Source organism: Oncorhynchus mykiss, chromosome 3 (assembly GCF_013265735.2).
Source record: "Oncorhynchus mykiss isolate Arlee chromosome 3, USDA_OmykA_1.1, whole genome shotgun sequence".
NCBI classification, from domain to species: Eukaryota; Metazoa; Chordata; class Actinopteri; order Salmoniformes; family Salmonidae; genus Oncorhynchus; species Oncorhynchus mykiss.
This window is the reverse complement of record NC_048567.1, coordinates 46,414,149-46,428,010: the sequence shown is the minus strand read 5'-3', so window position 1 is coordinate 46,428,010 and position 13,862 is coordinate 46,414,149. Positions and strand designations below refer to the sequence as shown.

The 13,862-nt window shown below is 44.0% G+C and overlaps 1 protein-coding gene across 7 annotated transcripts in view; it reads right to left on the bottom strand.

Annotated features, from left to right (window-relative positions):
* LOC110520040 (myosin light chain kinase, smooth muscle) overlaps nt 1-13,862 on the bottom strand; it is a 99,954-nt gene that overhangs the window by 13,791 nt on the left and 72,301 nt on the right. For all 7 annotated transcript variants that reach the window (XM_036974285.1, XM_021597013.2, XM_021597014.2 and 4 more), the window contains 3 exons: nt 12,280-12,396; nt 11,548-11,616; nt 446-493 (listed from right to left, as the gene is read on the bottom strand). In XM_036974285.1, coding sequence (XP_036830180.1) covers nt 446-493; nt 11,548-11,616; nt 12,280-12,396 — 234 coding nt within the window. The remainder of the gene's footprint in view (nt 1-445; nt 494-11,547; nt 11,617-12,279; nt 12,397-13,862) is intronic.

Genomic DNA, 13,862 nt, shown 5'->3' with positions numbered 1-13,862 from the left:
TTAGAAGGCAGGTTGGTTTACACTACAGCATGGTGGTGTACAAGGACCCCCAGACCTCTGCCATAGCAGGGAGCAGTACTCAGTCTTAGTTAGAGCAGCAAGGTATGGCCAGTGTTTGACACACGAGCCAGGTCCTCTAGGCTATCCCACTGCATGGATCACTGTTGTTGGACGAGAGCGCTAGAGTACATAGAGTCTGGGGAATCATCTATACCGCTTGTTGACATTTTGGTTGTGGGCTCTTCAGTAGCCCAGAGAGAGTTAGTACTGGGCCCTATTGATCAAGCGACTCCCCGAGTAGGAGTGACGATAGAGGATCAGTTAAGAATTTCCAATCCCAGTGAATAGCATGGACATGGACAGGGGGGTGCTGATCCTGGACCAGCACTCATACTCTGAGACGCCCCTAAGTAACATGTTTGCATGGCAGAGGAGTCTTTCTTACCCTGTTTGGGAGGCATCTTTGTATTCGGTTTCTTTATCCTCGCCTCACCTGGAAAAGAGAAGATCAATGATTGCAATTAGGAAGGCAGTTGTGTCAATGCATTTGATAAATGGAACAAACGAGAAGATTTGGTACAAATTGAATCCCATGTGTGACTCTTCATGTGTGAAATTGACACGATAAAAACATTGATCTGAAACCAGACGGAATCTAAAAATGTAATGAGTGTGTCGGATTCACATAAATTAATGGCCACTGCACTTAATTATTCCATCATTGTGAGCTACCGCAGAAAGCATTAGAAAGAGCATAGCCATTATTTTTCCTAACATATTTCTCAAATTGTGCCTGCAGCGATTTCTCTGGATCCCCGTTAAGGGCTGTTACTTTTGACAGTCAGACTGATTCGATCAAAGCAGAGGTGAAGATTTGTACAGATCATTTGACACACGCTGGAAACAGTCCAGCGTGTGAGCAAGCCTCTGACCCAGCACATACTGTGGGAAATATATCACATTTGTAGATTTAGAATCATTGTTTAACTGGTTCATTATTTTTGCATTTAGTCTTACGCGTTATTATAATAAATGATCTATAAAACATTGAGTTTTATAACTGCTTATAAGTTATTGTGGACGCTTATTATAACAGTCTGTGTCATCATAACACATTGCAAGTGTGTTATAGTGCATTATGTGCTTCATTTAAATGTTACCACTAGTTATTCCCAGGACAGTATACGGGAAAGGAGAATAAACTGTCTGATAAGTGAAATTGGGGGAGGGAGCTTTTCTCTTGTGGATGTCTTGGGAGAAAGAAGGGCTGCCTCTGTGCTCATGTCCTTTGGTATTTGCCTTTTTTGGTAATACTAAAAATAGTCGAAGTATCCAGGAAATAGCTTTTGGCACTATTTATTTTACATTTGATTGCTGTCAAGAAACAAATGTGCCAGTAAATCTAACTCATGCACAGAGTGAGGAGCAAGGAGCAACAACATCAATATTAACCAATAACAGTTTGAGCTCCAAGCTCTCAAAGTCATACTTTTTTTTGTTGCATGACAGGTCCTCCTCGCTGGAAAGAAAAACAATTTTTTTCAATACAAAACGTTTTTTTTTGCTCAACGTACCAAAACGATTTGAAGTTGATAAAAGTTGTAATTGCACAAACAAAGCATTTACCATTGCAATACAAAACGATATATTTTAGCTCACGTCAAATAGAGAAGAAGCCCAACAAACAAACCAGGCTTTAACAACAACAGACTAAAATGGTTATGAGCAAACCGATTGGCTTTGCAAAGTTTTAGTGCAGAAAATGATTTATCCTTAGTAGGTCATTGCTCCTGTTGTAAAGTTCACATGCCTCAGTTCAGATTGGACTTAACTAAACTACTGCGCCCAGCCTTCGAGCACTCGGGATCAAGAAAACGAATCATTGTTTATATGTTGTAACTATGCAGTTGAGCTTAGAGGCAGTGTATCAGTTAGTTAGTTTAGCCATCCATTACGGTTCAAGTGCAAAACAGCTCTTTATTGTATCCTTGAAAAACAGACAGCCATGTGACAAGAGACCCAGTGGAGGACTGAACATTGAAACGTGCAACAAATCATGGAGCACACGAGAAAGGGAACGGCTGTTTAACCCCTTAAATGTAAAGGCCCCATATTTGGGGATCCTATTAGACATTATTCAATGCAGTCTGGTATGAGAACGGTAGACCCTAGGCCGAGCCGATGACCTCGTTTCAAGACGGCTGCTATATACATTCCGGTTAGCGTTATGAAGCGTAAACAAAATAAACACGGAATACATTGATACACACCGAAATCCGGGACTCCACAGAGAATGAGAATGTATTGTCCGTCTGCATGTGACCTACCGTTATTGATCACCAGCCCTGAGAGTCAACATTTGTATTTTACGCAACGTTTTCACCAAACAGCAAACATCTTACGAGGTAAGCTTCGATTTGGTCTGTGTTTGAGCTATAGCTAAATGGGGGATATGAAATGAATCCTTAGGTTGGTAGGACCAAATCCAACCGAATGCCAATTGTTGTGCGTGATTTAATGGCAACATCGAATGTCCACGGAGTGACTAGATATTTGCGCATCAAAAATATGTTGCCTGCTTACGCGCTGTAGGCATCCATTACACAGGGGATAGGCTACTATGGCAGTTTGACAGTCTTGTAGCCAATGTGATAAGCTTTCCAGGGATATGCAGTTGACCTGGGTGGGACAAAGCAAGGCCTAGAACCTTTTATGCGTAACGAACTATTGCTACCTATTTCACATTTATTTAACCAGGTAGGCCAGTTGAGAACAAGTTCTCATTTACAACTGCGACCTGGCCAAGATAAAGCAAAGCAGTGTGACAAACAACACAGAGTTACACATTGGATAAACAAACGTACTGTCATATATTGTAAACAGATTTCATCGGTTGAATTTCATTGTTTAAGCATAAAAGATGGCTTCTCAAGGGGGTAAAAAAAAAGGTAAACTAAGAAGATCGATCAGGAAGCTAAAAAGAAGGCAGCTATGAATAAGTATACAGACAGAAGCTTTGAATAAAATATTGGTTGGACTTGGATCAGGGGAGCGATTTGGACAACGAGGATTTCGACTCGCCCGATAGAGATTGCTTTCTAGAAAGATTGGATCCACTTAGATCCGTTAAGTAAATTATTTTCATGACTTTATATAGCCACTTTTATTTGATTTGTGGTTCTCATCTCTGCCTTTGTCTCCAATGTGTTACTGTTTGCATTGTGTGTGCTTTTGTATGTGTGCTTCACACCTTCTATGTGAGTTACTGCACAGATTAAGTTTAGGCTTGGTGTTTTTACTTTACAGTAATGCCATTTTGCAAATTTAGTCTACTGTAATTCTGTGAGTCTCACACCATTATATCCCTTTATTTTATTCACCACAGAGTGGATGATGCAGACGATTTGGATGATGACGTTTGGGAGCCACCCCTCCCCAGCGGTCAAGGTCTTCGCCCCTCACTGCTATGTCAATCACCCGTCTGATGGTTCTACATCCACTTTTCATAGACATCTTGAAAAAGAAAAGAGAGGCTTGTGGCCCCATTCGTCCCAACAGAATCGGTTTCCCCAAGACCAAGGTAAAAGACATGACAAAGACAGCGTAGAGGGGGGACCATACTTTGGATCAGAACTAACAAGCTGCCTTTTGTGAAATGGAAGGACACTAGGGAAGTAACCATGCTCACCACACAGCATAAGTCATTCAATAACAACCATGTCTCAAGGATGGGGAAAAAGGAAGGAAGTCCCCATTCCTGTTTCTGAGAAGGACTACAATGCCAGCATGGGGGGTGCCGACATCTCTGATGCTCTGATAGGCTACTACCAGGTCCTCCTCAAGACCAGGAAGTGGTATATGACTTTTTTTTATCACTTTGTGGACATTGCTACAGTAAATGTTCTCATTCTCCACAAGTAGATGACCAAAGAAAAAGGTCAAACCCCTCTCTCCCAGTTGGCCTTCCGAGAGCAGCTGGTGTTGGAAATGGCTGAATTAGGGGCCCAAAGCAACCTCACAACCATCACAAGACCCCCTTCTGAAGGCGAGCACCACTATCCAACACACATGCCAAAAGGAAGAAACGCAAGGATTGCACAAAACACAGGGTGGGGGGGTGAAATGACAGTTCTTCTGTCCGAAAAGCCAGTTCGCTTTTTGTTTCCTGGCAGAGAGAGACCGCTTCAAAGACTGGTCACGACATGCACAAGCTATGGGGAAAGTGAAATCTAATCATCTAGACCTGGGATGTAAAACTAACAAGAATGCCATTTTGAAATAGTCCAGCTTATTTGTGCACCTTTTTTTAAGTGAAGGACACGTGTGTAACCAAGTTGTATATCTGTTGATTTTATATTGTTTTTGTAAACAGCTCATTTGTATGTGGGACCAATACATTGGATATACCGAGCATAAATGTTCAGGCACTTTGGAGAGGTTGAAAAAAAAACAAAAAAACAATAGGATATCCACCCCGTATGTCTCCCGACACCACCACAATGTTTGAGAGAGGTTGGGTGTTGTAGACATTTTGTTTTTTATAGTGAACAATAACTTTTAGGCACATCCAGTGTGCAAAAACAGTGCAATTACCACATTTGGACACTTTGGAGAGGTTGAAAAGACACTTGAATGTACCCTGGATACCCCATAACACCACCACAATGTTTGAGTGAAGTTGTCATGGTAGAAATCGTGTTTTTATACAAAAAAATAGCAATAAGGGATTGCAAATATGTAATAGCACTGGAATGATCTAATTTACAGACATTTGCCACTTTGGAGATGTTTAGGGACACTTGGAAACGTCCCGTGACCACACCTGACACCATTTCTAGTTAGGTCTATCAATCCCATTTTTTTCTGATATTGTTCACATGTTGTGGAAGCCATCTGATGTGTTTCCATCTCTGGGCATCAATAATTCACTTTTCGCTTCTCAATGAAAGATAACTTTCAAAATCATAAAAAGGTTATTTTGTGTGAACTTGATCTTGTGTATTCTGAACTATGTAACTACCATCTATCTTCTGATCATTGAATTATTATGTAATTACACACGAATATCAGTTACTTTTGGGAATGTCTATTTAGGTGGAAATCTAAAATGTTGCCATTACATTTAAGAGGAAAGAATAGACTCTGGTAGGAAAAGGACCACACCGGCACCATGATACAATGCTCAATGTCACACACGATCATCTGCACCAGAAGCTCTCCAAATCTTCTACATTAGAACTGTCCTTTGTGACAAATCATTAACCAATGCCACCTAATACCTATGTTTTTAGTCGCTCAAAACGCAGTCTTGACCCTAGATGCTGACCTGGGATCAGTTTAGTATTTCCCCCCACTAAGGGTTAGGATTGGGTGATGGGAAGCTGATCCTAGATCTGTACCTAGGGAGACACTTTAACCTGGAGCCCTCTACCCATCAGTGGGTCCCAGAGTCCCGACCCATCGTTTGAAAAACACCGTTCTGCATTAAAAAAAAATCTCGGTGTCAATGTAAAAGGCACTACATCTTAAACTGTATTCCGGCATCCTGACCATGAGTCAAAGACCATATCTGTAACCTTGGTACTAATTAATATGCCACCACCTAGGATATCAAGCCTCGAAGGCTGATGGTTCCCGGTCCATATAGAGTCAGGAGCAGCGAGCAGCAGAGCGAGCGCTCCATGTTACCCAGTCTTTTGAGAGACGTTGAAGTAGTCTAAACAAGTGGGTCCTTAACCCTTCCCCAGGGGGCCGTGCATCCTCGATCTGGTTCCTTCACACGGGCCTTCAGACAACGTGGAGCCATTGTATTGCACGGCCCGGTGTCACAATCAGGCTGCAAATGCGCAGCATCCAGGGGAACAGCAGCTCCAAAACCATTCAACTCCCCGACGAGCACCATCTGTTTTCCTAATAGAGGGAGAACGTTACATCTCCCTTGTCAAGCATCGTTACAGGCTGACGAGAGGAGCAGAGGCGCAGATGAAAGCAGTTGGATGTACGAGGTGTGGGAGCAGGCAACCGCATTGGCATTCCACTCTGTGGCCAGCATGCTCTGTTTGTGCGGAGAGAGGAAGAGTATAGGGGAGAGGATAAAAGTTGGGAGAGGAGATGCTGAGCCACCAGATAGGACAGCGCATTCTGAGGTCTGCAGGACCCTGCAGTGCTGGACTATGCCCCCAAGCGTAAGGTAAATCGTGCAGAGGTTTGAGTTTTCCAGTGGGCATGAAAAAGCTGCTTGTTTTCATCGCACTGCACCACTGACGCAATTCCCATGGCTCGCCACGCTCGGTGACTGGAGTTGGATACACCACACAAGCAAGAGCAACGGCTTTAGAAAAACCATAACAAGGCGGATACCATCAATAGCTCACTCAAAAGCACTTAAGGATTCAATAAATGACGGTCATTATATTTGCTGGGCACAGTGATGAATTAGCATTTCACTGTTATATATACACATATATATACTCAAATAAAATTGTATTTGTCACATGACATGCTTACTTACGAGCCCTTACTTTTTAAATTAGGCATTGTTGTGTAAGAACAATTTGCTAAACATTTAAAAGGAAACACAATGTGCTGGGGTACGAGGTTATTGGGGTAATATGAACACATATATACAGTGCCTTGCGAAAGTATTCGGCCCCCTTGAACTTTGCGACCTTTTGCCACATTTCAGGCTTCAAACATAAAGATATAAAACTGTATTTTTTTGTGAAGAATCAACAACAAGTGGGACACAATCATGAAGTGGAATTACATTTATTTGATATTTCAAACTTTTAACAATTCAAAAACTGAAAAATTGGGCGTGCAAAATTATTCAGCCCCCTTAAGTTAATACTTTGTAGCGCCACCTTTTGCTGCGATTACAGCTGTAAGTCGCTTGGGGTATGCCGCTGTCAGTTTTGCACATCGAGAGACTGAAATTTTTTCCCATTCCTCCTTGCAAAACAGCTCGAGCTCAGTGAGGTTGGATGGAGAGCATTTGTGAACAGCAGTTTTCAGTTCTTTCCACAGATTCTCGATTGGATTCAGGTCTGGACTTTGACTTGGCCATTCTAACACCTGGATATGTTTATTTTTGAACCATTCCATTGTAGATTTTGCTTTATGTTTTGGATCATTGTCTTGTTGGAAGACAAATCTCCGTCCCAGTCTCAGGTCTTTTGCAGACTCCATCAGGCTTTCTTCCAGAATGGTCCTGTATTTGGCTCCATCCATCTTCCCATCAATTTTAACCATCTTCCCTGTCCCTGCTGAAGAAAAGCAGGCCCAAACCATGATGCTGCCACCACCATGTTTGACAGTGGGGATGGTGTGTTCAGCTGTGTCGCTTTTACGCCAAACATAACGTTTTGCATTGTTGCCAAAAAGTTCAATTTTGGTTTCATCTGACCAGAGCACCTTCTTCCCCATGTTTGGTGTGTCTCCCAGGTGGCTTGTGGCAAACTTTAAACAACACTTTTTATGGATATCTTTAAGAAATGGCTTTCTTCTTGCCACTCTTCCATAAAGGCCAGATTTGTGCAATATACGACTGATTGTTGTCCTATGGACAGAGTCTCCCACCTCAGCTGTAGATCTCTGCAGTTCATCCAGAGTGATCATGGGCCTCTTGGCTGCATCTCTGATCAGTCTTCTCCTTGTATGAGCTGAAAGTTTAGAGGGACGGCCAGGTCTTGGTAGATTTGCAGTGGTCTGATACTCCTTCCATTTCAATATTATCGCTTGCACAGTGCTCCTTAGGATATTTAAAGCTTGGGAAATCTTTTTGTATCCAAATCCGGCTTTAAACTTCTTCACAACAGTATCTCGGACCTGCCTGGTGTGTTCCTTGTTCTTCATGATGCTCTCTGCGCTTTTAACGGACCTCTGAGACTATCACAGTGCAGGTGCATTCATACGGAGACTTGATTACACACAGGTGGATTGTATTTATCATCATTAGTCATTTAGGTCAACATTGGATCATTCAGAGATCCTCACTGAACTTCTGGAGAGAGTTTTCTGCACTGAAAGTAAAGGGGCTGAATAATTTTGCACGCCCAATTTTTCAGTTTTTGATTTGTTAAAAAAGTTTGAAATATCCAATAAATGTCGTTCCACTTCATGATTGTGTCCCACTTGTTGTTGATTCTTCACAAAAAAATACAGTTTTATATCTTTATGTTTGAAGCCTGAAATGTGGCAAAAGGTCGCAAATTTCAAGGGGGCTGAATACTTTCGCAAGGCACTATATATATATATATATATATATATAGGTGTTAAAGTGACTAGGCAATCAGGATAGATAAACAGAGTAGCAGCAGCGTATGTGAAGAGTGTGAAAGTCTGTGAGTGTGTGCCGTCAAAGTGTGTGTGTGTGTGTTGGAGTGTCGGTGTAGGGTGTGTGAGTAGAGTCTAGTGAGTGTGCATTGAGCTGGTGCAAGAGAGTCAGTGAAAATAAAAAGGGGGCATATGCAAATAGTCAGGGAAGCCAACGTATAGCTCCGGGGTAGAAGCTGTTCAGGAGCCTTTTGGTCCCAGACTTGGTGCTCCGGTACCAATTGCCGTGTGGTAGCAGAGAGAACAGTCTATGAGACGTGGGTGGCTGGAGTCTTTGGTAATATTTAGGGCCTTCTTCTGACACCGCCTGGTATAGAGGTCTTAGATGGCAGGGACCTCTGCCCTTGTGATGTACTGAGCCATACGCACTACCCTCTGTAGCGCCTTACGGTCAGATGCCAAGGAGTTGCCATACCAAGCGGTGATGCAGCCAGTCAAGATGTTCTCAATGGTGCAGCTATTTTTTTGAGGATCTGAGGGCCCATGACAAGTATTTTTATCCTCCTGAGGGGGAACTGTGTTGGTGTCTTTGCACCATGATAGGTCCTTAGTGATGTGGACACAGAGGAACTTGAAGCTCTCGACCCGCTCCACTACAGTCCCGATGATGTGAATGGGGGCGTGCTCGGCCTTCCGTTTCCTGTAGTCCACAATCAGCTACCTTAACCTGCTGACGTTGAGGGAGAGGTTGTTGTCCTGTCACCACAGTGCCAGATCTCTGACCTCCTCCCTATAGTCTGTCTCATCGTCATAGGTGATCATCAGGCCTACCACAGCCGTGTCGTCGGCACACTTACTGAAGATATTGTTTTCGTGCACGGCCACGCAGTTGTGGGTGAACAGGGAGTACAGGAGAGGACAAAGGGACTATAATGGTCTGCTTGAAACATGTAGGTATTACAGACTGGGTCAGGCAGAGGTTGGAAATGTCAGTGAAGACACTTGCCAGCTAGTCAGTGCATGCTCTGAGTACAGGTCCTGGTAATCTGTCTGGCCCTGCGGTCTTGTGAATGTTAACCTGTTTAAAAAAGGTCTTACGCACATCACCTATGGAAAGCGTGATCACACAGATGACCGGAGCAGCTGGTTCGCTCATGCATGGTTCAGTGTTGCTAGCCTCAAAGCTAGCACAGAAGGCATTTAGCTCATCTCGTAGGCTCCCATCATTGGGGAGCTCACAGCTGGGTTTTCCTTTGTAATCCATGATCGTTTGCATGTCCTGCCACATCTGACGAGTGTCAGAGCCGGTGTAGTAGGATTCACTCTTAGTCCTGTATTGATGCTTTGCCTGTTTGATGGTTCGTTGGAGGGCTTAGGGGGATTTCTTATAAGCGTCCAGATTAGTGTCCTGCTCCTTGAAAGTGGCAGCTCTACCCTTTAGCTCAGTACAGATGTTGCCTTTAATCATGGCTTTCGGTTGGGATATGTACGTACGTATGGCCACTGTGGGCACGATGGTCATCGATGCATCTATTAATGAAGCTGGTGACTGATGTGGTAAATTCCTCAATGCCATTGGATGAATCCTTGAACATATTCCAGTCTGCACTAGCGAAACAGTCCTGTAGCTTAGCATCCGCTTAATTGGACCACTTCTGTATTGAGCGCGTCACTGGTACTTCCTGTTTACGTTTTTGCATGTAAGCAGAAATCAGGAGGATAGAATTATGGTCAGATTTACCAAACGGAGGGCGAGGAAGAGCTTTGTATGCGTCTCTGTGTGTGGAGTAAAGGTGATCTAGAGTTTTTTTTTTCGCCTCTAGTTGCGTGTTGGTAGATATTAGGTGGGACAGATTTCAGTTTTCCTGCATTAAAATCATAGGCCAAAAGATAAGAGCAAAAAAAAAACAAACACACAAATGGTCAAGAGCCCGTAAAACGGATGCTATTCCCTCCAGCGCCATTATTTTATATTTTAGAATATCTGCAGCAAGGCTTGCTTTCTAATGCCATTGTAAAATAACAAAATGTCTGAGATCCATAAGCACTGACCCCAAATATCACAGAGTTCCTGTACTCTAAAGCTTCACATGACATGATCCCAATACCATGGGAACATTGTTGTGAGTGAATCATTCTACAAACAGAATTACCTCCAACCCTAGCCAATGCTGTGAATGTTAAACACCCTATTTACTTGTTGCAAATCCCTCCTACTTGGGAATCCATCATTCTAAAAAGAGAATAGCGTTGACTTAATCATCAAGGGCTCTCATGTCCGGTCTCTGCCTCATGCGTGTTTAATTTTTTTTTTTTTAAACGCCCACCACATAGCTCTTAGTTTTAGAGCTTGTTTGAGTCAGTCCACATTCCAGCAGGACAAAAGCGTATCCCTGAAACTGGCAGATTTTCTGCAGAACCTCAGAGTATAGGAAAAAGAGGCCAGAGCATGCGAGTCAAGAGAGGGCTAAGGAGCAGGCAGACGAAAGCCTTACATGGAAGTTTGGGAGAGGAGGTTGAGTGAGCGGGGCAGCCATGCAAAAGGTCCCTCTCTCCCTCCCCTCTCCCTTTCTCCTTGGGCATGTTTTAAGTTCGAGAGTGAGTGTCCCGGGCTTAAAGACAAACAGCACTCAATTAGCTCTGTCAAACATCACAGAGGAGAGGGGTGTCATAGTGGCCTCTGACCCCTGGAAGGAACCATCCAGGCTAGAGGCAGGAGGGATAAATGAACATTCTTCATGCCCAGCCCTGAGTGTGCCTGATCCAAAGCCTTTTATGTAAAGGTAGATCTGCGTGCTTGACTCAGGGCACGGGGGGGGGTTGCTGGACTGCTGGATTCTTTACAGGCTAATGCTTACGTCATTAAACCATATGGAAAAGAGTGTGCAGTATAGCACATCGCTCTATAGAACTCCTACCTACTACTCCAGCTTGAGAAGATTAAGACCAATAACGCCAATAAGAAAATAACATCTTCTCCATAATCTACCAATTAGAATACATCTAACTTACACCACTTTGGCTGAAAAGATATATACAGATTTACTGATCACAGTTTTCATGTTGGTTCTCTACACAGAGAGAAGAGATTGGGCCAGATTTAATAATGAGTGAGGTTGGGGTCAGAAGAATATCTTAGTTTTGTTCACATGCTATAAAGAGCCCCAACCCGCTGAGAGAGAGGGGAAGGCAGGCTGCAGCAGTGGGAGAGACAGAGAGATCCCACGCCGCTCCTTTTTGGGAAATAAGGAAGCACATATTTTGGAAACTCACTCTCTGAGGTAGGGGTGGATGGCTTCTTGATCTTCTTGTCTGCTGCAGTCGAGTTTGTGTCTGTAGGATCTATGGAAGAGGGGAGAAAAAAAAACAACATGGCCCCAAAAATTGGCAACTTATTTCCCTATCTGATAAACTATATGAATTCCTACTTAATGTATCAGCAACAACAGCTAACAATTGTCTCTTAAAGTACTTCATACAAATGGACCATTCATGTTAGAAATGGAATGATTCTCTGGGAACTTTCAATAAATTCGCTGGCTTTCCCGAAATCCTGGTTGGAGGCTTCCCGGAATCAGGAGGGAATAAGGGAAACCAGGGAATGTATCGCAAGTTCCCAGAATTTGGCAACCCTGCTCTGGACTATTTAAGGTGGACTGAATCATATTTGCTAAATAACGTTTCAGTATCTCATACTTTTGCACTGACGTCAACAGGAGAAGTATGCGAAAGTTAAACTAATTTGTATTTGCGTAGGAATCTAAAGCTAGAATTGAACTGTGCGTGCCTGGATATTGTTTTTATCCAGGCCTGTTAATGAGTGCTGGGGGGGTTGGGGGAAGGAGGACATGCAGTGGGAATCTGGAACAGGGACTCCAGCTAGGCTAATCTGTCCGCTGTAATTGCAGGAAGTGTCTGGGCCGAGGCCGGGGCGGCCGTGAGGCTGAGGGGGACTCATGGGAGCGGGGAGCAGGCAGAGGGACACGTCAGCCTGAAACAACTCACCATCCACCAGCACCATGCAGGAACACTCAGCTTTACCGGCAGAATTCTCTGCCCGGCACTTGTACTGGCCCTCATCCTCGGGCAGGGCCTTGTCGATGGTCAGGGAGCACTGGCCTCCTGCAGGAAAACAAAGATACACACACAAAGGACCTTAGCTACAGTGGCCACAATACACACACAGCGGCCCCAAAACACACACAGACAACCATAGCCAGAGAGGCCTCCATTACGACCCTATGGTTCCATGAGAACATACTAACATACTTCATGTGATATGGTGGGACGCAAATGGGATATGTAAACCTCCGTCTCAGAGCCTGAAGCTATGCATTCTTCAGCATGACCTTCGGTGACACTAAAATGAGAATAAATGTGACCTGGAGGGTCACCAAGTAATAATTCCATCCTATTATTACTAGACATGGCTGTGTGACAGTTGGGATTTGGGGCTGTATCTCTGACATTAAATAACAGCTGGGGGTTGAGCAGGGTGCCACGTTTTTATGTTACTGTGGTGTTGATCATCTTGTTAAATAGCCTCTACCCCTAGCTCTGGTCCAGGGCGTCATTTGGCTGCGCTCTCACTAAGAGATGCATCTCCTTGTTGTCATGGGACCAGAGCAACCCTTACCCTCTGCTGCCACAAGGACAAACTATGGACTAACTTATCCCCATACAGTTGCACTGTAACTGGACACACACAGTGGAGCAGGAAGGCCAGAGTCTCAGGCAATGTGAGAAATCTCCACAGCACATCAAGCTGACTGAAATTACAGAGCTGAAATTATGGATGTCTGCATCCCAAATGACACCCTATTTCCCATGGGCCTTGGTCAAAAGTAGTGCACTATTTAGGGAATAGGGTGCCATTTGATCCCAAATGACACCCTATTTCCTATGGGCCTTGGTCAAAAGGGAATAGGGTGCCATTTGGGACAAACGTGTGTGTGTGTGTGTGTGTGTGTGTGTGTGGGACCCCCAAGAGCCAAGAAAAAGGGAATTAGCTATTATTATTCTATTACACCACGTTGTATATGAGAGGGGCTTTTTTACATGGAACCAGTACAAAATATAAATTGGCGCTATGATAACGTCGATGACAAAAAGTTCTATAGCTGCACCATCGAGAGCATTCGGACTGGTTGCATCACCGCCTGGCATGGAAAACTGCTCGGTCTCCGACCGCAAGGCGCTATAGAGGGTAGTGCGTACGGCCCAGTACACCACTGAACCAAGCTTCCTGCCATCCAGGCCCTCTACACCAGGCGGTGTCAGAGGAAGGTCCTAAAAATTGTCAAAAAATCCAGCCACCCTAGTCATAGACTGTTCTCTCTGCTACTGCACGGCAAGCGGTACCGGAGCGCCAAGTCTAGGTCCAAAAGGCTTCTTAACAGCTTCTAACCCCAAGGCATAAGATTGCTGAACACCTTATCAAATGGATACCTGGACTATTTGCATTAGCTGCTGCTACTCACGGTTTATTACCTATGTATAGTCACTTTACCCCTACCTACACATCACCTCAATTACCTTGACTAACCTGTACCCCCGCACATTGACTCGGTACCGGTAGCCCCTAAATA